Source organism: Prionailurus bengalensis, chromosome D1 (assembly GCF_016509475.1).
Source record: "Prionailurus bengalensis isolate Pbe53 chromosome D1, Fcat_Pben_1.1_paternal_pri, whole genome shotgun sequence".
In the NCBI taxonomy this organism is placed as follows: domain Eukaryota; kingdom Metazoa; phylum Chordata; class Mammalia; order Carnivora; family Felidae; genus Prionailurus; species Prionailurus bengalensis.
The window spans coordinates 90,218,380-90,244,820 of record NC_057346.1 but is presented as its reverse complement, the minus strand read 5'-3'; the positions used below and the strand labels follow the sequence as shown (position 1 = coordinate 90,244,820).

General features: G+C 48.7%; 1 protein-coding gene across 2 annotated transcripts in view; it reads right to left on the bottom strand.

Moving 5' to 3' along the window:
* The window catches only part of LDLRAD3 (low density lipoprotein receptor class A domain containing 3), a 241,193-nt gene that overhangs the window by 160,055 nt on the left and 54,697 nt on the right, over positions 1-26,441 (bottom strand). For both annotated transcript variants that reach the window (XM_043580969.1, XM_043580970.1), the window contains exon 2: positions 8,300-8,446. In XM_043580969.1, coding sequence (XP_043436904.1) covers positions 8,300-8,446 — 147 coding nt within the window. The remainder of the gene's footprint in view (positions 1-8,299; positions 8,447-26,441) is intronic.

Below are 26,441 nucleotides of genomic sequence, written 5' to 3'. Positions count from 1 at the left end.
CATAGCAGGCCTAGCTAACTGATACACTCAGAGCACTCTGTATCTCCCTTCCCAGTGTAAAATTGCCAGCATCTTCCAACAGCTACGGGGCCCTTTCAGAAGAGTTAACACAAGGTCAAACTCGTGTTAGGTCGAGTAGAACCTGACAAGCCAGAAGTGTCTGTATCCAGCCGTCAGGGGACTACCTGGGAATTTAGGCCGAGGTCTCAACACCAGGGCCGCAAGTCTCTCCTCGCTATGGGCGCAGGGCACGAGGCGCAAATCTGGGGGCAGAAAGAGGGCGGGGAAGACTGTCATTTCTACGAATTCTAGGCCGAAAACCTTGGAGGCCACCACAGGGCGCCGTGCGGGTTCCCACCCCGGGGTAGCGGCCGTGGGGACTGAAGAAGACAGTTCAAGCAATGAAGCAAAATGCCATCGTCAAAATCCACTTATGTGCTTAATTGTGCGGGGCCGTGGCAGAGCCGGGAGCAAGCTGACGCGGCCGCTCTGCAGGCGGAGACCAACCGCAGGGCCATTAGCCAGTGGGGCCCAGCCGCATGCAGGAGAGCCACTTCCAAACTTCCCTCCCTGCCAGACTCATCTCAGACCCTCAAATATTTGTTTCCTTCCCTTGTGCACTGGCTCTGGCGTGTGGCCGGAGCTCGAAGCCGAAGAGAATTTCCTAAGAGCTCCTGGCTCAAGACTCTCTAAACTGAAGAGAAGATGTTGACCCAACCAAAGAAGGTGTTGCTACGGCTTTGGTTCTGTAAGTGAGAGCAGGAAGAGAAGGGGGGGAGGAGAAGGGAACGTGAGGGTCCAGGGGAGGTAGGCAAGGGGCGGGCTGGACCAGTCGTGTCCGCACTGCACGGGCCAGCAATGTCGCAGCAGACTTGGGTTTCGGCGTAATGTCATTACTGCTTATCGAGGGAAAATGTCAGCTGGCATTTACTGAATGCCTAACACGTGCCAGGCCCCCAGTTCTAAGCCTCACACGCATCGGCTCATTTAAGACAACAATGTCCTGTGGTCAGCAGAGCTGACCTTCACCCTCTGTGTACCAGCAAACAGTGCCTACTGTTTAAGGTCAGCTCATTCCTAACTGGCTTATGGCCTGGACATAGCACCCTTGACCTAGTAATTTCAATATCACCCCTGGAGTAGGTAGCATCATTATCCCCCTCTTACAGATGAGGAAATAGGGACAGAGTAAGGTAAAATGGTGCCCAGAGCCCGAGGTCATAAATGGAGGCTGGCCCAAGGCCCCTCTTCCTAACTACAGGATTTATGGTCTCACATTTGAGATAAAACACAGTAAGCAAAGCAGGGGGCATGCCTGGAATCACCCAACACGTTTAAAGACGAGTACAGGAACAAACAAAAAGCCTACGTCAGAAAAGAGGCAACATTAACACCCACGGGTCTTGGATTTCTTCTGCACAGTGAATGCCATGGAGGCAAGCGAGTTTTTCTCCAAAGGGCTTAATGGACGTAGCGATAAACCACAGTGATATTCTCTAGACTCTTGTTAAGTTCCAGTTTTGCTTTGTGAAGTTCAACTTCTTCAGAAAGCTTTTGAAATTCAGCCCTTAACCATGGCTTGCCAGGTCTCAGCTCTGGAGGAGGACATCTCAATCACATGAGCAGGAATGGAGGGCATGACTCCCAGAGAGAGGCCCGGCGGCATGGCGGGGGGCAGGGGAGGGGTGTGATGAAAGGCCCACTGAAGCCCAGATGGCTTTAACCGTCCCTGGGAAGTAAGTGGATAGATTCCCGGGGCTGCCACAACAAAGCAATGTAAACTGAGCGCCTTTAAGCAACGGAAATTTCTTCTCTCGCATTACCGGAAGCCTACAATCAAAATGTCGGCAGGGCCATGCTCCCTCTGAGACTCTGCGTGGACCCTTTCCCTGAGACTCTTCAGCTTCCGGTGGCGGCTGGCAACGCCTGACACTCCTTGGCTCGCGGCTGCATCATCCTGCCTCTGCTGTCACCAGGCCCTCTTCCCTCCTTTCTTCACGCTGTCTTGTTATAAAGACACCCTACTTCAGTACGACCTCATCTTAACTAATCCAACCTCAATCACCCAATTCCAAATAAGGTCACATTCTGAGGCACCGGGCCTCAGGAGTTCAACATATCTTTTGGGGGGGATGCGATTCAACCTAGAAGAGTAACATTCTTGCTTTCCAATTATTAAAGAAAAGAAGCAGAAGTGGATGCCTGTGAATGTCACCCTGTTACACAGTAGGCAGGGTGGCTGTCACTCACCACATAATAATTTTAGAAAACAAAGGAGAGCTGGGTGGATGTCTGGATGAGTCTGCTAGAGCTGTGGCCTCCACCACATTGGTGGCCTCCGTGACAGAAATGTATCATCTCACCGTCCAGTAGGCCGAAAGTCCCAAACCAAAGTATCGGCAGGTTGGCTCCTTCTGAGGGTGGTGAGCACGGGTCTTTTCCAGGCCTCTCTCCTTGGCTTCAAACGGCCATCTTCCCCCTGTCCGTGCCTCTGCATCCAAATTTCCACTTCCCGACTTTCTGGGGAATTCTGCACATGAGCCAGGTACGAGGGCCCTGGTGGAATAGCTGAACTACTGCTGAAGTTTGATAATACCTCAGACTCCAGTTTTGTGCGCTCTCTCTGCTAGCCCTGTAGCATCAGGCTTACAAGAAAACATTACATGTGGCGCCATCCAGAGGCAGAAGATGAGAAAGACGATCAAAAGGAAAGGAAGAGTTTCTGTCCCCACCCCCAACCCTCCACTTTCCTCCCCTTTTATGTTTCTTGGTGATCCTTTTTCCAAACTCACCCTTTCAACCCTCTCATGGATTTCTGCCATCGCACAGGAGCAATGACCAGTCGTGCTCAAGAAATGGTTGGAAACAGTACAAGCAAATAAAATTCAGGTTCCATTTTTGTCCTTTTCTGTCTCTGGACTTGGGAGAGTCACAGAAATCTTATCATTTGACAAGATCCTTGAATTTATCCCCATCTCCTCTCCACTCCATCTACATGTGCGCACACGTGCATGCACACACACACACACACACACACACACACGCACAAAGGGCCTGAGATTTGAAAATCTGTACATGCCTCATCAAAGATATCAATTGATTTCATTTATCAAAGAAGAAAACCACTTTGTGACACAGAACTCAAACTTCCAAGATCTCTCCCCCATTTGGTCAGGACACAGATAAATGGCAGCTAAAATACAACACCAAGTTGGAAGGAGATCTTAAGGCTCGTGATTCCAGGTCATGTGTGAGTTCTGGATATTTGAACTGATGCTTTATTACAGCTTGTGGCAGTAATTACAGTACAGTCTCTCCTTTCAGAGACTCATAGCGCTAATGGCCATTTTAGAAATCATTTCCATAGAAGAACATTATTGACATTTCTAACTCTTTTTGAAAAAGCACGTTTGTAGAGGGGCGCCTGGGTGGCTCAGTCATTTAGTGTCCGACCCTTGATTTCAACTTGGGTCATGATCTCAGAGTTCCTGAGTTCAAGCCCAGCGTTGGGCTCCATGCTGTGGACAGCACAGGGATGTCCACAGAGGGCTCCATGCTTGGGATTCTCTGTCTCCCTCTCTCTCTGCCCCTCCTCTGCTCTCTCTCTAAAATAAACATTTTTTAGAAAAGAAAAAAAAAGAGCAGGTTAGTAGTGATAACATACAGGAGAATCTGATTGAGCAGAATAACACAGATCCAGGGAGAGACAGACAGGTGGTCTCTGATGGGGAAGGTGAAGGGCACTTATTCTCTGGGACAATAGGCGAGCTCTGCATAATCTCTCTGCGGCTCAGTTTCCTCATCTGAAAATGACAATGGTCCTCTCCTCATAAGGCTCCTAACAATCAAATGGGTTAATAAGTACAAAGTGCCGGGGATAGTGCAACCTAGAGAAAGCTCCCAAATAATGTGTGCTTTCATGGGGCTTCTACGTTTTTCTAAAATATCTCTATTCCTTTTACTACCCCCCCCCACCAAAAATTATTTGGATAAAATGATCGTTTGGGTCATTTTACCAACCAAAAGCAGAAATTCACTCAAACTATCCCAAAAGGAGCCTCTTCTCTCAAAATTCTAAGGAGGAGGTTCTCCAGATTCACAAGGTGGAAAATTTAATGACTCAACCCGGGTGGAAATTTATTCTGGTCCATTAATAGACATTTCACCAAGTCAGAAACAAGACTAGTGAATAGGGGTTGGGAAAACACTCAACCTCTTTAGATAATAAAAAAAAATAAAAATAAAAATATATAACTTTTCTATTAGCCAGAAAAAATATTTTTAAAGATACTCCTCAATGCTGCCAAGACTAAAATAAAACCAGAATTCTCCCACATTGCCAGTGAGAGAGCACACTGGTGCAACCTTTAGCAAAACAAGTGGGCATCTGTTTCAAGAACCAAAAAAGGCTTCCTGTCCCTTGACCTAGTAATTTCATTTCTGAGAACTCAGCCTAAGAAAATCTCTCAAAACAGGGAGAAAGTCATATCCACCCTCATGTTCACAACGCTGAACACTATTTCTAACGATGAAAAGCTGGAAGCAAATGCCAAATAAGGAGTAAACAAACTATATTATACCAAGTCAGTGGACTGTTTTTCTAGGCATTAAAACTCCTAGAGAAATATGAAAAAAAAAATACATTAAAATGTTAAAAAGGTTAAATGTTACCTCGAAAGATCAAAATCTAAAATTGTATTCCCACAGTGATTACAACTGGGAAAAACCTTGAATAAAAACTTCTAAGAAGCTAACAGTGGTTCTGTTAGAGTTGAGACTTCAGGTGCAATGCCATTGTTTTTCTTCTCCCCGTTCCAAGTTTTATAGCATGTGATTTTTATTATGTTTACAATAAAAAAAAGTTTCTTCCTGTCTTACGAAAAATCTCTCCTCTGCCGTGGGTACAGAATAGCCTCTCACTGCATCCTATCCCACCACGACACAGCTCTCTGGACTCTTGTCTCACCCTTTGGAAGGGGCAAGAACTCTCTTTTTTTTAAGTGTACAACCTTGTAAATGGCAAAGCTATTTCACAGGATACTTGAGGCAATCAGCTCTCCGAGGTGAGGAAATCAGGCACCTTCACTCTCCTCCCGGGAAGCACCACGTTGTTCCAAAGAATCAAAGAAAGGACACGAAGCGGCACGAATTCTACGGGAGCCACTCTCCAGGTGCCCTTGGAAAGACGGTGCAGTTGAAGACCTCGGCCTGGCCGACCTCAGCTGGCTCCAGCTGAAATCATTGTGCACACTGTCCTCCGGGTATGGATAAGTTCCTTAACTGACCCCAAACGTGTGACCACCCCACCAGAGAGGAGTGGTGAGGTTACACGGCACCAACTTGATGCATCAGTGAGCAACCTCACAAAACAACAACCGTGAAGGCTAAATATGGTCACGTGGCAAAGGGCCTCTCATATGAAGTAGAAACAAATGGGTTACTCAATCACCCATCGCCATGACAACGTCTGTATAAAACAGTTTGTGGAGACTGAGCAATAGTAGCTAACGTTTACAAGCCACTTACTACGCCCAGGCACTGTGCTGTGTGCTTAAGGTGCATTTAAGCTTCACAACAATGCTTACCAGAAGCCTTATTCTTTTCATTTTGGAGAGGAGGAAACTGAGGCACCATGAGGTTAGGGACTTCTCACTCAATCCTCCCAGTGGCTAAGGTCTAGAATATCCCAGTACCTTCTCTAAGATCACGGAGCACGTGATCTGGGCCAAGGGATTTGCACAGTCTTTCCCCAGTGCTCAGACCATCAGGTCCTAGACTGGGAAGGAATGCGTAAGAGACTCAAAAGGCAAGTAGAATTTGTTTTAGAAAAGCGACCTCTTTTCCTTCCCTCTATTACCTAAACTTTTTAATGCTCTGTTTTTATAACTTAAAGACAAAAAGGAAAAAAAAGGAAGGTCAACCGAGGAGAGATTCTTTAATGGGTGTGTTTGTGCATACACTTTTTTTTTTTAATTGTGGGGCTTTTTGGGTTTTTTTTTTAATATTTATTTTGAGAGAGAGAGTACACACAAGTGGAAACGGGGCACAGAGAGGGGGAGAGAGAATCCCAAGCAGGCTCCACACTATCAGTGCAGAGCCTGACGGGGGACTCGGTCTCACGAACCCTGAGATCATGACCTGAGCCAAAATCAAGAGTCAGATGCTTAACTGACTGAGCCACCCAGGCGCCCCTAAAATTATGTTTTGATTAAAACACTAAGTAAATGCCAATCAAATCCTTACTACGCTTGGGGGTTAAGGGTAGGAAATGAGGAGACAAAAATGAGAACAGCCAAGACAAGCCTGTTCCAAACCAAACTAAATAGCGCCAGGCAGCTGCTGGGCATTTTTTTTTTTTTTAATTCTCTTTCCATCACCTTTTCCAGTTTGTGCATGAGTTCTGAAATCATGGAACTGGACTGACACAAGACACAGAATCTCCTAACATTACACAGCTTCTATTGACAAAGCTGGAAATAAAACTTAAGTCTCAACTCCAAACCGTGTATTCTTTCATAAACGGACCCTGTGCTGAATAGTCCCAGCTCAGCTAAAGACAATCTGTGTTAACCAGAGTTCAAATACACACCGTATTCTAAAAATGGTCATTCCACATATTTGTGTAGTTTTAATAATGCTCAAAACTGGACAGATTCTAAATTCTTTTTTTTTAATGTTTACTTATTTCTGAGAGAGAGACAGACAGACAGAGCACAAGTTGGGGAGGGGCAGAGAGAAAGGCAGACAGAATTAAAAGCAGGTTCCAGGCTCTGAGCTGTCAGCACAGAGCCCAATGCAGGGCTCGAACCGATGAACTGTGAGATCATGACCTGAGCTTAAGTCAGATGCTTAACTGACTGAGCCACCCAGGCACCCCAAAACTGGACAGACTGTAGAGTTCACCCATACAATCACATATGTAACTCAAATTACAAACCTTACGTTTCTAGCAATTTTAAAGACCAAGAAACAGAGAAAGCTGAAATAGACATTATTAATACTGTGTTTAAAATTCTGAAAAATGAAAACGCCTTACGTATGCTGGTCCATTTAGAAAAACAGTCACCTGCAACAAGCAAAATGAATATTCCCCCCACACGCGGAATAAACACAACATATTCCTAACCCACCCCCTCCCAAACCTTCCCTGGGGAGTGGGAGCAGGCAGGTGGGGGATCCTGGAGCCCTGGGACAGACAAGGGGCCAATCTCTGAGTGAGCAGCCTGTCTGAGGGAGAGCATCATGAAGGTGGGGGCGCGCTGGCTCCAGACTGGGCTCCAAACCCAGTTCTTCTTCCCGTGCGTCAAATCCCAGTAACAGCCACGGCAAAGTTCAAATTATCATCTCTCAGACATTTCCTCGGCTGGCTTCCAGAGCCCTCTCTGGAAGATTCGGAGCCAGAACACACGGTTCTCCTGTCAGTGAGGCCCTGTGGCCTGGTGCCCGAAGCCCACAGACAAGCCAAGAACCAGTGTCCAGCCAGCTGTGTGGTCCCAAGGCAGTGACCCATTAGAACACCCTTAGGCCCAGCGCTCCTCAGGTGTGCTTCCCGCCTGCCAGGGTGCCACGGCCGAGCTCACTCTGCGGTGCCACACTCTGGTGTGGAAGAGAAACGCACTCCACGGGGCGGGGAGCGTGATCGTCCAGCACCCCGGACGCCCTCGACTCGCGTCTGCAGATTTCGAGGGCACAAAATAGGAAAGAGGCCGAAGAAGGAGAAGGTGGGGGGGAGGGTAAGAAAGAACCACCCCCATTTGCCCATGCCATATTAGCAGAGAGAAGGGCCGGCAAGAGCAAACTGCCGTCTAGTCACCACCAGCCCTGGGCCGTATACTTGGCATGACGCTACACCGTATTTAGTCACTAAGAACATTCCACCATGTACGAGATGGGAAAGATGATCACCAGCCGGGGCCTTGGGGTCAGGCAGGCAGCCCTGAATTCAAATCCAGATCTGCTGCTTGCTAGCTGGGGGGACACCGCAGCCATGTAACCTCTGGGAGTCTCGGAGTCCTCACATGGAATGCAAAGAGCAGTGCCTCAGGGTGGGGTTTAGTAGAGCCTGCTGGAAGGGACCTCTGTTCTCCTGAGACTGTGACTCTGTCCCCACCAAGACTCCTGTCTCTGCTCCCAGGCACAGCTGCGGAGTGGAGAGGGCAGGGCGGCTGGCCGGAGGCCCAAACAAACGCACCAGCTTGCAGCACGTGGGGTGTGCAGGGTCTGAGCCGGATCAGGCCCTCCTCCCCTCTGCCCCAGGATCTCCCCCACCCCCACCCCAGCAAGAGGCCAGGCCACTCACGGCACTCCTTCTCATCACTCTTGTCGAAGCAGTCGGGCAGCCCGTCACACTGCCAAGCGCCGGGGATGCACCGCCCGTTGCTGCACATGAAGTTGCCTGGAATGTTGCACTCATTGGTGAAGTTGTTTCCAGGGAGCAGCTGGCTCTCTGCAGAAGAGAGAGGGGACGGGGACATGAGACAGGCAGAGGCGGCAGGGACCCGAGCCCCCACAACCGACGGGGCTCTGGTTCGACATGGGTCACATGTGGGAGACTTCCAGTAGGCAACGTTACTTCCCTGGGCTTCAGTTTCCTCATCTGCAAAGTGGACCGATAATCCACCCAACCCCCACCCGAGAGATTCTAAGAGAACTAAATGGAAAAATACAGGGAAAGCCTGTAGCAAGTGCTTGGCACACAACTGATGTTCACTGACTTTCTTCTTTCTCTGTCAAAAAGCTTGGTTGTGGGGCACCTAGGTGGCTCAGTTTGGTTGAGCGTCCAACCCTTGATCTCTGCTCAGGTCATGATCCCAGGGTTATGGGATAGAGCCCAGCATCAGGCTCTGCACTGAGCACGGAGCCTACTTGAGATTCTCTCTCTCCCTCTCCCACTGCCCCTCTCCCCTGCTCTCTTTCTAAAAAAAAAAAAAAAAAAAAATTTTAAAGAAAAATAAAAATTAAAAAAAAAAAAAAAAAAAAAGGTTGGTTGTAAAACCCAAATTCTTTCCAGGCCATCAGCTGTGGCTAAAAATGAAAGTTCCAGGACAGGAGTGAGCTCTGGACTCCCAATCCCTCCAACTGCAGGAATCATGGGCTCCTTCCGGGCCTCAGACCCCGTGGCCCTACAATCACCAGATATTTGAACCTGGGCCTGTCAGCAGGAACACCGGGAGACCATCTCACTTTAGCCCACAAACCCACCTACGGTCATACGGGGAGGAAAGGCCAAACTGAAACTTGAACTCAGGGCACCAAGGTCACTGAACTATTTGCCAAGAACTCCTGGAGGTTTCGAACAAAGCCCCAGGGTTTAGATTCCAGGGCACCGAGCACAGTCACCAAATGCTGAGGCCCTGATGAGAAAAGGCCAAGTCTTAGGCTGGACAGCAAACAGGGAAGAGCAAAGGCTCTTCATGGGGACAGGGCTGCTGAATTCATCCACCAATGGACCCTGGGGACAGATTTTCAAGGGAGCCAGAATCTAATGAATCTCATCAGTCTGAGCCAGTGTGTTCACCAGCCAGGAGATAAGGAGCCATCTGGAAGTAACGTTGTTTTAGGGGAAAAGGAGAGAAAAAGACCAGGCCCTCCAGGGGTCCTCTCTGAATCTTCAATAAGCCATTCATTGAACATCTGTGACCAGACACTTGTGTAGGTCCTAAGGATGCAGAGATGAAAGGTGGGGCTCCTCCCTGCAGCCCAGGAAGGCATGAGGCTATGCCAGTGGTCTTACTGCCACGTGCAGAGAAAGAGGGGTGTCCAGACCTGCCTGGGAGCAAGAGGAAGACAGCAGGGCCAAGGACCCTCTTTCACAAGCTTTGCCAAAGAGAAGCATCTCACTCCAGATCCCGGACGTGACCTCTTTTTCATGCTGCTAGCCTTTACGTAGCTTCTTATTTTTACCCGGAACGCCCTTCGACCCGTGAGTGTCCTAGGAAACCCCTACCTACCCTTTTGCATGCAACGTGTATGTAACTCTCCGTCTGAACTGTTCCCTGACTTTTCCCAGAAGAAATGAGCCCTTACTCTGCTGTGGCAGCTCCAGCACTACTGAGATGGCACTGAAAGTATTTTACAAGTGGAACAAACAGGCAACAAGAAATTGGAAAGGACGCAGCCCTAGGCAGGCAGCACCACGTCAGCCGTGGATTTTCCTCGCGGACCATCCACCCTGCCACGCTGCGTGCACATCTCCCTCCTGGAAACGAACTTTTGTAGGTCACTGAAGAATTCCATAACAACAGCTACAGTGAAGGGCCTCGCCCTGCCTTACTCCCCACACTAGTATCCTGAACGTCTCTCTTGACCCCTCCTCGCTCCATCATCCCCTTTGGAGGGGCAACAGCTGAGCCCTGCACGCCAGTCTCAATGCCACAGGCCTGACTCCAGCCTAAGGGATCTCCACCTCGCACCAACCTTGCTCCCAGTCTCCCAGCCTGGCCTCCTCGCCTCCCCGCCACGTCTCTGTGGCCAGCAGGATCTTTCTAAAGGGCAAATCGATCGTGACTCTTTCTCACTTTAAAAAGCCACTGAATGGGTCCCCAACGTTCTTAAGATAAAGTCAAGTTTTAACATGTTACAGAAGGTTCCAGGGAAGAAGTGGCATTTACAGTGGATGCTAATACACAGAGAGATAGAACATAAGGCCCTTCAGGCCTGAAGAGCACAGGAAGGCTCAGCCCAGGGCACTGAAGGGTATAGAATAAAAAACCCTCACGGCTCTGACCGTCAGGAATTGCAGACATATTGTGTTGCTATTTCCCCTATCCCACCCCTGGGTCAGCCGTTACCAGACATGGTGCCCTGTCCACTGAGCCCACACTCAGTAAAAGAATCCCTCTCAAGACCGGACTCCAGAAAGCCTCCAGCAACCCAGAGAAAAGCATGAAACCGATTCAACACCTCTGGGTGAGCGCAGTCACAGGACAAGGGGAATCACAGGAGAGAAGCCCCAGAAGGGCAGTCAGGTGCTGGATCCCAGCCAGCCACGGAAGGCACAACCCAGACCGCCCACCCATTCCAGCTGTTTCCCTACAACTGCTCTGGGCTTCACCAGCAAGCTCCCAGGGAATTCCTCCGGGCTCCAGAAGGCAACTGTCACTCTGTTTTGTTTGGAAATCACTCACATATGCCTCTGTAGAGCTGCCTCCTCGAAGGCAAGCCCCCTAGAAAAGTCACTGCAACTGTGAAATCCTGTTCGGATAAACAGATTTCCAGAGCCAGAAAATGGGCCAGATTGGATTCCAGAGTGCTTGCTCTGAGAGTCAGTCGACAGGCTGGGCGTGCAAGGCTCTGACAAGTGAAAGGGCATGGCACAAAGACCAGGTACCACATCCGTCATACACAGGTGGCCCTGCCAGCATAGGCTTGAGGTGCTTCACCGGCAGGACCAGGGATCCCCAGGCCCAGCAAAGGCTAACACAGAGGAGCGCTCTTTGTGAGTTCCTGAGCAACTCCATTATAAACGCAGACGGCACGGAGCCTTGTGCTTCAGGGAAGGGACAAGATCACCAACCTCAAAAGCGTGAGGAGAAACCAAGGCAAAGAGAAGTTAAATCCTGCAGGCTTTGTCTTCAAAAATCTTCCTGAAACCCATCCAGTGCGCTTTTATTAAACTGGAACGATCCCATCTAAACCAATGGTTCTTGGGGCGCCTGGATGGCTTAGCCAGTTAAGCATCCAACTCTGGTTCAGGTCAGGTTCTCACGGTTCATGGGCTCAAGCCCCACGTTGGGCTCTGTGCTGATAGCTTGGAGCCTGGAGCCTGCTTTGGATTCTGGGTCTCCCTCTCTCTTTCTGCCCCTACCTCTTTCTCTTTCTCTCTCTCTCTCTCTCTCTCTCTCTCTCTCTCTCTCTCTCTCTCTCCCCCCCCTTTCTCTGTCTCAAAAATAAATAAACATTGGGGCGCCTGGGTGGCGCAGTCGGTTAAGCGTCCGACTTCAGCCAGGTCACGATCTCGCGGTCCGGGAGTTCGAGCCCCGCGTCGGGCTCTGGGCTGATGGCTCGGAGCCTGGAGCCTGTTTCCGATTCTGTGTCTCCCTCTCTCTCTGCCCCTCCCCCGTTCATGCTCTGTCTCTCTCTGTCCCAAAAATAAATAAACGTTGAAAAAAAAAAATTTAAAAAAAAATAAAATAAATAAATAAATAAATAAATAAATAAATAAATAAACATTAAAAAAAATTATTTTAAACCAGTGGTTCCCAACAGGGGACAATTGTGCCCACCTGGGGCACACATGGCAATGTCCGGGAGACATTTTTGGTGGCGGCCTCTAGAGAATCAAGGCTGGGAATGCCGCCCCTCACCACACGGAAGTATCCAGCCCGAAACGTCTGTAGTGCCAAGGCTGAGACATCCTTGAGGAAGTCTGGGAAAACCAACCCTCCAACCTGCTTTTCCCATGCCCCCCAGGTTCTGTCCCCTCGCAGCAGTGAGATTTTAAAATGCTACTGATGGCTTCTCAGTGCCCTTATGAGTAAATCTAAGACTCGTGCCACGGTTTACAAGGCCTGTCATGATCAGCCCCTGCCTACCTTTGCAACCTCGTTTCCTGGAATATGAACGTCTTCCCTGCACAGAGGCCCCCATACATTGCTACTTGCGGACACTGATTCTTCCACCCACCTTTCACCTGGTGAGACAGGTTGAATTGTGCCCCCCAATTCACCGCCCCAAAATTTAATATGTTGAAGCCTTATCCCTCAGTACCTCAGAGTGTGTATTGGGAGCCAGGGTCTTCGAAGAGGTGATTAAGGGCCCAACAGACATGCATGGCTGCTCTAAGAGGACAGCCAAGCACTCGCTTATGGTTTATTCCCACCCTGCATACTCTTCCTCGCAAAGTTCCATCCCCTCCCTGCTTCATCCCCATGAAAGGCAGTGGGATCTATACATACATAGTTGAAAATAAGGGACGTGGGGGCGTCTGGATTTGTGCACGTAAATTACTACCCCGTCTGCTTTAAAAGAGGTAAGAAATCTTTTCAGCCCGACAGCAGGACTTTCTAGTGGCTGAAATATTTATCCCATCTCAGTGCCTTGGGACACATTTAGAATCCAAAAAAGACAAGCATTAGCACGCAGTTGGCTAGCTGGGGTTTTTCCTTCCCCCTTTTCTTTTTTTCATTAAGCTGAAAAATGAAAAGAGTTGCCCATGTTCACTGCAACACATCACTTACTTAAAATAACTATACCATCTGCACCAAGAAAAAAAAAAATTCCAAGTCCTCCCCCAACAGGCAAAGGCAAACAGCGAGCAGCAGCTTCTCCCAAAAGTTCTGGCATCCACGAATTCATCCCGGATGAGGGAGCCACACCCGGAGCAACAGCAGAAACACAGACAGCTGCTGCGTCCTCCCAAACTGTCCTTCTGGAACGCGCGCAGTGAGTGATGTTGACTTTTCCAGCTGAGAAATGGGAAACCCATTCTCCCCGCCAGAGGCCCCCACATGCTCCTCTCTCCCTCTGCCGCTCTCCGCCAGGACACTCCTTGTCATGACGCGATGCAGAACCGACATCTGCAAACTATCAACAGGCCCTCCTTCCCAGTTTCTGTCCAGTCGCCTCTGTTTTCATCCCTCGCCTCCCGACAATCCCATGTGCAGGCTCAAGGAACAACAAAGCAAGACATGCCCACGTACGTGCCGACAGCCTGGCGTTCTGTTTTTCAGTGCTCAGAGCTACCCTAAAACCCTCCCCGGAGAATTAACACACCTCCTCCCACTGCCTGGTGCCAACAAACATAACGCTATGAGGCCGCTGGAAGCCACCGTCTGTTTTCCCTTTGAATTCGCTTCTTCGACACACACGTTCCATGCACGGGCACATGTACAGCACCAAGTGGGCTGGTCTGCAAGGACTTGTTTGCGAACATCCCTGGAAAGTCCCTAAAAGTCCCTCGGACCCCAGGCTGCTCTGCGTGGTGGCATCAGTGTCAGACGGAACCAGAGACATCTGTCCCAAGCACAACCCCGATCCATTCAGTTCTCACCAAACTGCTTCCTGCTGAGCTCCGCTTTGGGGAACGTTCTGGCTGCCATCAAAAGGGAGCGGTCACCGGGGGATGTGTGAGCCCGGAGGGGGGCTGTGCCTCTGGCTCCAAGTACCTATGCACAGCCAGGTCTCTACTTCTGTCTAGACTCTGCACACAGCTCCTCCCTGGGAGAACATTCCAGGGGCCCCAAACCCCGCTTACCCATCCGTTCAAGGAAGATACAGCCCAGGGAAATGGGTGAGAAGGCATAAAACGCCTCACAGGTTGAGCCCAGGACTGCTGAGCCTTGGCATTCACAGACTCCATGTTTACACAGACTCCATGTTTACACGTACAGGGTGTCCTACTCACACTGACACTGAAGGAAGAGAGTGTTGCTGCAGGAACAGCTGACGGATGGAGCAAGTCTCCTAAGCAGGGAGTGAGCCTCGCTGTCCGTGCAGCCTCTGCGCTCCACGCAGGTTTCTTGTTTGCTTTTGCCATGAAATGCAAAACGGCAGCCGCGACAAGATGATCAATGCTCTGTTTCCTCCCTAAAATGAGTTGGCAAAGAAAGCCAATGGCTAGTATTGATGGGCCAAGCAAAGGGAAAGTGAAGAGGTCTAGGAAAGGGACAGTTCTTCACCAGGAAATGGCTTTCGAAATTATTTCTGCCCTGTATTTATAGCCTCATTAAGGGCCTGAAGCTGTTACTTACATTTTTTAGTTATGCTTCATCGCATTTCATGGGGAAAATTATGTAGGAAGAGCGTTAACGTCGTGGGGATTTGCAGAGCCTTCGGGATGCAGCCCTTGCAAGGTCCGCGGTCCACAGCTCAGGGGGCTGGATGGCAACGCTGGAGGGGGCTGTTCCTCATGATGCTGACCCTCAGGGGTGGGCACGGAGCCCCACCCTGCTCCCCCTCCCTCACGACCCTCCCTTTAAACAGCCCTTAAAGAATTGATTATTACTGATCTTCCCCTAGGGATGATCTAACATCTGCTGCAGCTCTCAACACATGACAGGACTTTAACATATCAGCTCTTGTCCTTCACAACAGCCCCACGCACTAGGCAGCCATGCCCATTTTGGAGTTGAGGAAAACAGAGACTCAAGAAGCAACCTGCCCAAAGTCACACAGCTAGCAACTTTTGGGACCAGGTAGTAAATATTTTAGGCTGTGCAAGACAGGAAGCCAAATTAAAGATAGAAAGGTACTGGGGCAACTGGGTGGCTCAGCAGGTTAAGCGTCAGACTTCGGCTCAGGTCATGATCTCACGGTTCACGGGTTCGAGCTCCGTGTTGGGCTCTGTGCTGACAGCCCAGAGCCTGGAGCCTGTTTCAGATTCTGGGTCTTCCTCTCTCCCTGCCCCTCCCTGCTTCTGCTCTATATCTCTCTCACAAATAAATAAACATTTAAAAAAATGTTTTTAAAGACAGGTACTTCTATAAAAGGAGAGAAAAAATGTTCCACAAAATATGCACTGGTAAAATTCAACACATGATCATTATTGAGAACAATTTTTCATAATACAGGTCTAATAATGAGAAGGATAGAATTACGGGGGGGGGAGGTGGTGGTGGGAGAGGGGGCACGTAACACTCCACTTGATAAGGTTCAAGGTTAGTGTTCCCTATCATCAAAATCTATCGCAAATGTTTAATTTTTTCACCATTTAAAAATGTTAAAACCCTTCTTAGCCAGGTGACTTCAGTGGGCTGGCTCTGGCCCATGGGGCACAGTTTATGGACTCCTAAGCTAGAAGATGGCAGGTCTATTCAAAATAACAAAATGACCTTAGGGGGCATCATCCAAAGACACTTCCTCTCTATCCCACATCCCCACCACTTTCAGGATCTGAAATGATCCCTGTGGTTCAATGGCTGCTCCCCAAAACCATGAGGGCGCAGACCTTGGCTGTCCTGCTCCCCGTGTGTTCAGCAACTAGCAAGGTTCCAGACACCCAGCAGACACTCAGGAAGTGCTTACTGACTGAAAGAGGGATGATGCATCAGGACCCTTCCAGCTGGGATATTCTCAAGTTTTATGACTTTACCCAAACCCTACTTGAACCCATTCAGATTTCCGTGCAAAATGCAATGGATAAATGACATCGGGTCTGTAGAACACTTCTGAGCACCCAGGAGGAAAAGAACAGAAGCGAAGAACCACCAGATGAACTTGTGCACACACCAGAGCCCTTGCCAAGGGCCGGCTGCACACCAGGCCCAGGGTGTCAGGCCCGGGGGAGAACCTGGGGCAGGAGCTGTCCCCCACATGCCCCTTCTGTCCTTTCAGCTTCAATGAGCAGCAGGAGCAAGTGCGAATCAGGCAGTGCAGCTAAACTAAGGACAAGAAAGGGGACGGCTTTATGACCAATTTTTATCAGGCCCGCAGATAAGCCAGGCTTAAGAGAGGGCCGATCAACCCTGCACTTAAGCACGTCTCAGAAACAGCCACAGGGGCAAGAAGAAGGAGTTTGCTCTGACCTCAAGTTCAGCTCAACCCTATCTGCCCAGAGATGGCTGCAATAATCCCTACAGTCACTGGGAACCGTTCTGCAGCCTGTATTACACTCTACACAGAGACACCCAGGCAGGGCACGTATGGAAAATCCCAAACCAAACCAAGGAATAAGGCCAGAAAAACAAAATAAGCTTCAATTAGGCTGAAAAGCTATCTTTACGAGCTCAGGGTAAGGAAGGATTTCCGAAATAAGACTCAAAAAAAAAAAAAAAAAAAAAAAAAGCATAGACCATAAAGATTGAGAAATACAACCACACTAAAGCGTAAAACTCCTGCTCATCAAAAGATACCACAGACAAACCTAAAAGGTAAGCCACTAACTGAAAGGCTGTATCTGCCACATTTAGGACCCACAGAGCTCACTACCCAGGATTTTCCTACAAGACTGTAGGAGAAAACACAAGCCATCCCACAGAAAACTGGACAGAGCGTACGAACAGGTGCTTTCACTGACGGGAAATATCAAATAGCCACTTCAGATGTCCTCAGTCTCACTTGTAATCAAAACATAATTCACGAAACAAGAAAGTTCTCCTTCGCACCCATCGGACTTGCAAAAAGGTGGAGTCTGACCTTCTCAAGTAGCAAGATGATGTGACGCAACAGGAACGCACGCTGCACGTGATGGAGGAACTCGGAGCGACGACCTGGGAGCTCCTAGTGACCCCGCAGATGCTCCTACCCTTTGACCTGCCTATCGTCTTCTGGTGCACACCCAGGCACGGGGAAGAGACAATAGCAAGAGCACGTTCCCGGCTGGTACCACTAGCATAGAAAATTGCAAGACAAACTCAATGTTCATCAAAAGCAGGATGGATGAAAAATAGGGTTGCATCCACAGGATGGAACAGCACCCAAGGCTTCAACTTAATCAACTGAGGTGGCATGGATCCACACGGGTCAATTCTGAGAAACCCAATGCTCAGTGAAGAAAGAGCAGGTTGCAGAATATCACTGAAGTCAAGCCTGAAGACTAGAAGACTTTCACGGGTAGATACAAATGCAAAAGTATTTCTTTTTTCATTGTACAGGAGAAGAAAAATAGCAAATTCAGGAGCGTGGTCACCCTCTGGCGAATGGGATCAGAGGGGACACAATGAACTGCAAACATAAGATTTCTTTCTTTGAAACAATCTGAAGCAAGCATGACCAAATATCAGAATTCAAGGGAGCCGGGTGGAAGGCACACAGGCTTCCTTCGTGTTATTCTTGGTCCTCTTCCCCATCCCTTAAAAAATGTTTCATTAATACAATTTATTATAAAGAACAAAAAAATATGCTAATATTTGAGAAAATCTCTGAAAGACATATGGAACCATTTACCACTGATATCCTAGCTTCAAAAACCCCATCAACTATAAAAGGATGAGAGATAAAAGGGGGCAAGTTATTCACGCTGGGGAAAAAAAAAGAGCAAATGCAAGGACATCCATCTGGGAAATTCGGTCCTATTATGAGCTCTTTTCATTTTCTGAAAGGCAGCAACAGTTGCAGAGTAGAAGCAAATTGTGGAGGAAAAAATAAACACGTCTCATAAGATAGATTTACCCACCCAACTCATTAAGCCGTGACATTCCGAAAACAAAAATAGCAAGGCCTAGCCAGAAGGGCAGATATTTTTTTAAATACGAACTCCCTGAGACGTCAGGGTGGGCAAAGCCGCAGTAATCTGTCCATCTCAGAATAGCCCATACCATCTGCCCCCTCACCCCTCCTCAAGGAGGCCAAGGAAAGGGGCCCAGCGATGATCTGGCATACCCAATCACAACTGCCAAATGCCTGCTTCTCTATAGCTGTGCGACTTCAGACAACTGAGTTACCGTCTCTGAGCTAAAACTGTCCACTCACAAACCTGGGGTAAGTCCACCTTCTGGGCAGGGTTGCTGAGGGATAGAGATATAATATCTATACACAGATAAAGAGATAAAGTAAATATAGTTAAGAGTACTTGGCAGATACATGGGGCTCAAGAAATAGTACTGGTATGTTCCTCCTTCCTGCCCTCCATACATTCTCCCGGACTCTCCTCACAGAGCTGGTACTGTCCCTTTTCTCTACCTGCCTCCCTAGAAAGGGCGCAGCCTGGACAAGCGGGGCTGGCTGGCTAAGAGTACATGTCACCCAGGTGCAAAAATGTAGACTCTGGGGACAGACGCTGGGTTCTGAGAACATAGTTACGGAGCTCACAATGTGACCCTGGCTTTGTATCTTCTAACACACAACAGTCTCGGTTAGGTAATTCCTAAAGAAATACGTAGCCCTTCGGGGCATCTGGGGAGCTCAGTTGGTTAAGCATCCGACTCTTGATTTCGACTAAGATCATGATCTTGCGGCTTGTGAGTCTGAGGCCCACATCGGGTTCTGCAGTATGGATCCTGCTTGGGATTCTCTGTCCTCTCTCTCTCTCTCTCTCTGCCCCTTTCCCCTCATGTTCTCTCTAAACAAATAAAAAAAAAGAAAGAAGTAGCCTTTCTTGGATCATCCCTAGGACTCCTTAGCAGCAGCAAAATCATAAACATGAACCAACCCCTCAGAACAGTGTGGTTAGGACACAGATGAAAAGAGAAAGGAACATGGGGCTCATCAGGATCGGAGGGAGCTGCTCTGTGTCCATGAGCCTCAGTTTCCCCATGTGTAGAATAAGGCAGTAACAGATGACATCCAAGTTCCTTTTTAGCTCTCAACTTACTATTCCTACTTCTGAGGACACACACCCAGTCCCCATGGAGGCAAACACTCACCATCTGCCTGTCCTAGATACATTCTTCAGCATTTAAAAATAATACCTGGGATTTACACAGAGCTCCTCCACTACAGGACTGAAAACATCCCTACAAGCCAGATGCCGAAGGTAGTTCCTCCTTATTCAATACAGGGAGACTTAGGACCCAGAGATCTACCAGGCGGTCAAAAAGGCAGCACGGAAGCTAGCCAGAGAATCCCAGGTTCTCAGACCCGGGATGACACTGTTCCTGCCTCCGCTCGACACCGCTGGTCCCACCTTCCCCCAAAACAGGAGAAAGTCATCTCCAGGGGGCCAGGAATCTGACCTGCCTCCTGCTCTCTAGGGACGCAAGGGCCTCTCCGGTTCACTCCATTAACCACAATCTCCCATCACACCTCAGCAAATGAACGGCTGTCTGGTTTATCACTTCCGATCAGGGAGGAACCCTGCTAGGGAAATCAAAAACACCAGCCTGTTACCAACCAAGCAAGGGCGGAATACATATTAACTGGTGCGTCTTCTTAAATTTTCTTAAGTAGCTTAATCCATTAAACCGGTCCATCCAGCTTCTACAATCTGCTCACGCGGGCACCCTCCCTCCGTATGGAGCACGAAGACAGGCCCTCCATCATGAGGAATTAGCTGACTTCTTGAGCAAATGATGTTTGTACATCTAGCAAGTGCCAGAGTTAAGCAGTATTTACTGCTGGCGTCCCCGCTTCAGCATGCACGTCTGAATGAGCTCGGCTTTCAGAGAGAGCAATTTACCTTTGCAAGAGACTTGTCGGATTTGGCAAATCAAAGGGCTGACACCGTGAAGACTAACCTGTTTGGGTTCTCCAGATTGTGGAGCGTATGACGGTCCAGAAAAGAAATCGATTAAAGATTAAGGAAGGATTATAGAGCTTGCCTTGCTCAGGTCAGCCTGGGAGCCCACAAACTCCGAATTCTAATGCCACTCGTTCCCAGCTCCCGGAATGGCTTAAACCTCTGTGCCTCAGTTTCCTCATCTATAAAATGGAGATGGACCAAAGACAACCCTGACAAGCTCCCTGGGGAACTAAAGGGCTATTCTGTCCATCTGGTCCCGGAGTTGCACAGTGACAGAGGGGAAAACCTCAAAGCTCTTGTCCTGCTTCCCTTATACTGGAAAACCTAAAAGGATGAAGAAGCCAGTGGAAGCTTCCAGGACTGTCACACATATAAGACAGCATGCAGATAAAGGCCATACGACTAGCCAGAGTTCACTGTTAAGGGCATCCTTATTCACTACTGAAGAATTACTATTATATAAAGACTAGATGTAATGTAGGCACAAAATATGCCACTCTACACAAGACATACCGTTCTATGGGGCGCCTGGGTGGCTCAGTCGGTTGAGCGACCGACTTCGGCTAAGGTCAGGATCTCACGGTCTGTGAGTTCGAGCCCCGTGTCAGGCTCTGTGCTGACAGCTCGGAGCCTGGAGCCTGCTTCTGATTCTGTGTCTCCTTCTCTCTCTGCCCCTCCACTGCTCATGCTGTATCTCTCTCTCAAAAGTAAATATTAAAAAATTAAAAAAAAAAAAAAAAGAAATTATTTCCAATACATCCAGTCTGCCCCACAGCAGACTAGTCTCCCTCCCGGTTGAGGCTACTACGGTGCCATGCTAACGGGGACCGCTCAGTGCGGAGACATTGGGAAGAAATCAAAGGCCTGCGTGTCCTGGCCAGCCCATCTCTCCTATAGTTCTGTCCTAGCCCCCCAGGTTACTTTACAAGCTCCCCATCAGACCTCTCAACATAACCTATGCCAACCTCTGTCTCTTCACCTCGCAGAGTGCTCCACGGTTCCCGTTCTGTCTTCCCCACCATGAGCAGCTTTTACCTCAGAGGAGGGCATGTGTCCTAACGTCCTAAACGGAGCCAAAAACAGAATGTCTGTTGTGATGCATAGATGGAGGAAGGGAGGGAAGAAGGGAAGAAGGAATAAATAGCGCAGGTGGACGGAAATACGGATGGTTGCTTCTTTGTGCGAAAATACTATGAAAATCATTCCACCAAATATTTTTGTGGATAACTCCTGCAAGTCAGGATTATTCCTCAGCCGTGGGGACAGTCCACATTTGTATGCAGCTTAAGATTTATGTAACAAAAACATGTTTCTTCATGCTCAGATAATAATTTGATCTGAAGTCATTTATTTGAAAAATGGGAGGAGGAGAGGAACCAAAAATATTTTTTATTCATATTATTATTCTCTTTCCTGAGAGGTCTATGAACCTTGGGATTTTCTACAAAGCAATCTTAACACCTGGATTAGCTTGAGCTTAATCAATCATCCTTCATGGATGAACATAAAAATTCAAAGGTAGCCCAACTCTCCACCATAACGTCAGCAGGTTAGAGCTTGCCTCCAGAGCTCTTGGGCACCCGGACTCTGTATGGGATGCGAGCTGCCCACAAGATCTGGCACAGCTGCCCAGGAGACAGATCCAATATTCTGTGATGACCCAATCTCTCAAGAGATCAAGGATGGACACGTGTTAAGTGGGGAGGGGGAGCAGAACCAACCAGATTCAGGTGCAGAAGTAGCCGAAAACACCCCTAAGAGTCAGCCCTCTGTTTCTGCTCCATACTGGCTTGGAGGCGGCCTCACTTAAGCCTTCCAGCCTCCATCCACAGGGAGGCTGATTTCCCCTCTCCCCAGGGCAAAGCCCAAACCATCAGCACCCTACACATGGCCTTTGTTTGTTTCTTTCCGTATCCAGGGAGTAGTGACAGCTGTACCAAAGACGGTGGCATTTTGGGCTGGGACTCTGCTCCAGAACAGGCAAAGAAAGAAGCCATCTGCTGGTGGAGGCAGTGAGGGTGGCCTGGTGGAATGAAGGGGCCTACAGGGGCTTGATCAACGGTCTGCCATTGTCATCAAGGGCCATGGGAGCACTGAGACCCGGGTCCCCAGTAACTGCCCTGACATCCTTTGAACAAAGTCCAGTTTGTTTACCCACGCGGAAGGTGGCAACAGTCCGCAGGCTCTGGACGTGAAGAGAAGAATACTGGCTCCAACGTGAACCTGCCAAGAGTTTAAGAAGCAACACTGGTCTAGGAAATGCCGGCAGAATAAAGAAGCGTCATGAACCAGAACTGCCAACACAGCTTGAGAGACTCTCCCTGTCCCTTCTTTTATGGATCATGTGCCTTTATGCTAAAGACATGAGAGACCACGGTTTTTTAAGAGAAATGAGGCAAGGGACCCAGCTTCCCACTGAATGTCTGCGATAATCAGCTCCAACAGGCGCCAACCCCCGCCTGGCACTGCTCACTTTTCCCTGCACATCACGATTCACCCGTGCTGCACAAATGATAATGCATTTACAGACGGCAGGGACTTTCCAGCCAGGAGGGAAAATTTCACCTAATTAAATAAAAACAAAATAGAAAACCCAAGCCTTTAACCAGTGCCAATTTGAAGGCCGATGACTGATCTTCTGTGGACCTTGATAGCCAGGAATGCCAATCAAGATGATTTTTTTCCCTAAAATCTTTTAAAGCGATCCTGTGTGTCCCCGACTGCAAAGAACTCCTTAAAACTCGGGGTCGGGGTGGGGGGGGAACTGCAAAGAAAAATGGATACAGTAAATGACCGAGCGTGTCATGAAACATAAGATGGCTAATAGACGAACAGAGAGTGCACAGCCTCAAGGGCAGGTAAAGAAATACTAGTAGATATGCCAATTTTTTAAAGCAATCTGATCAGCAAGAGCTAAAACGTGGATAATGCTGAGAGCTGGCATAGATGTGAGGACAGTGGGACTGTCATACTACTGGTGAGAATGTAAACACCCTCCTGAGGCCACCTGGCAGTAGCCAGCACTATTTACGGAGTGTACCTCTGGATTCCGTTTCTAGGAACCCATCCTTAGGAATATATAAACACATAGAGAAACACAAAAGGCGTCCCCCCCCCCCCGCCACATACTTACTTGTAGAGCTTAAAACTTAAAAGAACTTAAATGTCACGCAAGAGGGGCGCCTGGGTGGCACAGTCGGTTAAGCGTCCGACTTCAGCCAGGTCACGATCTCGCGGTCTGTGAGTTCGAGCCCCGCGTCGGGCTCTGGGCTGATGGCTCAGAGCCTGGAGCCTGTTTCCGATTCTGTCTCCCTCTCTCTCTGCCCCTCCCCCGTTCATGCTCTGTCTCTCTCTGTCCCAAAAATAAATGTTGAAAATAAATAAATAAATAAATAAATAAATGTCACCCAAGAGGGAGATGGGTAAACGTGATATGGCATATCCATGCTAGAACACAGCAGCACATAGGAAGAATACCTACCACAGAGTCAGGGGGGTAGTAAATTACAAAACGGTATGTGTAACATAAGCCTTTCTTGTTTATCTCTAGAGATATATGTGATAATATATAGGCACCTGTATTTACATTCACATCTACAAGGTCCTAGAACATACACTCCAAGGGAAGAAACTGAAAGGTCTGTTAAAAAAAAATATATGGGGATATTCTGGGGCACCTGGGCGGTTCAGTCGGTTAAGCATCTGACTTCGGCTCAGGTCATGATCTCGCAGTCGGTGGGTTCGAGCCCCATGTCGGGCTCTGTGCTGACAGCTCAGCGCCTGAAGCCTGCTTTGGATTCTGTGTCTCCCTCTCTCCCTCTCTGCCCCTCCCCCGCTCATGCTCGCTCGCTCGCTCTCTCTCTCTCTCAAAAATAAATAAACATTTAAAAAATTAAAAAAAAAATTTTTAAAACATGGGCATATTCTTGGGGCGCCTGGGTGGCGCAGTCGGTTAAGCATCCGACTTCAGCCAGGTCACGACCTCGCGGTCCGGGAGTTCGAGCCCCGCGTCGGGCTCTGGGCTGATGGCTCAGAGCCTGGAGCCTGTTTCCGATTCTGTGTCTCCCTCTCTCTCTGCCCCTCCTCCGTTCATGCTCTGTCTCTCTCTGTCCCAAAAAAAAAAAAAAAAAAAAAACGTTGAAAAAAAAAATTAAAAAAAAAAAAAACATGGGCATATTCTTATTGGCATCTTTTCTTGAAACGAATTCCTTAAAATAACACCATGGCAAGGGCACCTGGGTGGCTCAGTCAGTCGAGCATCTGACTTTGGCTCAGGTCATGATCTCAAAGTTCATGAGTTTCAACCCCACATCGGGCTCACTGCTATCAGCGCAGAGGCCGCTTCAGATCCTCGGTCCCTCCTCTCTCTGCCCCTCCCCTGCTCACGCTCTCTCTTTCAAAAGTAAATAAAACATTTAAAAAAATATATCACCATGGTAAATGTGCCTGAAGAACTTACAAGAGTAACCAAGATGATATGGGGGAGGGACTGCAGTGCATTGTTAGTTATTAAGTCAGACACACACACACACACACACACACACACACACACACACACACACTAGCTCCTGTAACCTTAAGAAGCAAACCCAAAAGAAAAAGGTCATCCCATTTTCCAATTTATAACATACAAAAGAGACAAAGCATTCCTTGAAACTTCAGAGAAGCAAGTTGGGTGAGAGCCCTTTTACATAATTATGAAACTAAAAGCCCCAAACATTGGCCCAAACTAAAATGAATGAATGAATGAATGAACGAACGAATGAACGAAAGAATAGGGAATCATTTGGAGAAACCTGCGGATTGCTTTCTTAATGAGTTACTCTGGGAAATTACCCAAGGGCTTTATTCCCTTTGATTCAGTTTTCCAACACAAACCCACCCCACAGGAGAGCTGCTGAGCCACCTTCCCCCAGCCACACGTTGCCCTTTCCTCCCACACCAGGGGCCCCATGGTAAGTCGGTCGCTGGCCTGCGTGCCAGTCCTCCGAGCTCTGACTCGGATTCAAGGGATACAAATTAATCTGTCGTCTGTGAGGAATGCAGCGTGTCTCTCCAAGGCGAGCTTGTGCTCAATGTGAGCCCACAATTATAGCTCGCTCGGGACTCCCGCTTCCCGCTACTGGACCTTCCAGGTGGCTTGAGGCCACACTTTCTGCTGGAAGACAGAAGAGCTCATCCAAGGGCGCCTGCAGCAGGAGAGCCAGACCCAGGAGCCCAAGGCTGGCGGGATGTCTGTTCGCCAAGGATCCGGAGTTGTCCTCCCAACCCAAGTGGGTGGAGGGTCGTCCCACAACCCGCCTCCTTGGAAAGGGGACGGAAATTAGATGTTTTTAACAGTGAGCAGAAAGGAGCCAGACGCTCTTAGTCTTGCCGGCGCAAAACCGGGCGAAAGTAATCTATGATGTTGGAAGTCAAGAAGAGGCGTGGGAGGACCAGGCGGCGATGCGGTGGGGGTCCTGGGGGTGTTGGCGATGCTCTATTTCCTGACCTGAGAGCACTGACTCCCCGTGTGATTACTTTATGCAAATTCACGGAGCTCCCCACTTAACATCTGTGCACTTTTCAGTACGCATGTTAAATTTCGATAAAAAGGTTACTTAAATAATAAAAGAAAACCTTTCTAGTGGGAAGCTAGCTCACAGGCACTGACTGCCTCTGTCCATTACGGGTTGACTCCCTCCTTTCTTTCCTGCAGCTCCAGCCACAAACAAATGTACTGGTCAAAGTCACGCCAAGTCCAATAGTCCCCAGTGCCACGATGTGGTGATGGGCAGGGGACTGGCGGTGTGAGCAGTGGGGCATGGAATGTCCAGCATTTATTTTTAATTGATTTGCTCATTTTCTCCTACTATCAAAACAGTCCCACTCCTTTCCTCCAATGCCCAAAATGGCAGCAGCCCCACCCGGATAAACCCCAAGCATGCAAACTTCTCAGGCCTGGCACAAGGCTCTGTGGTCCTGTCTACTAACCCCATTTGAAGAATGAGCCTCCAGGAAGCATCCAGAAAGTCTGCCCGGCTACTCCAGCTCTCAATCCAAAAAGAGTCTGAAGCAGGGTGTGGCTCTCCTCCTGTAAGTCAATACTATCTCCAGTTACCTCTGCCCTCACTCCCCAAAACCCCCTGGGTTATTCGTGGATTATCAGCGATACTTGGGGTCTCAATGAACTTCTCCAGGTGGTCAGTTTGGGGGTCCCCCCTCTTTTGTTTTGTCTTTTGACGAAAAGGATTATAGAAAACTAGAGGGAGAGAAAAGGGATCCAGAATGATTTACATTCGACGAACCCACAAATTAGGCAACTGAATGCTGGTCTCTGCGTGAGGCCAAGTGAGAAGTCTGAGCCTGGCTTTCTTTCTCTCTCTCTCCCTCCCTCCCTCCGACC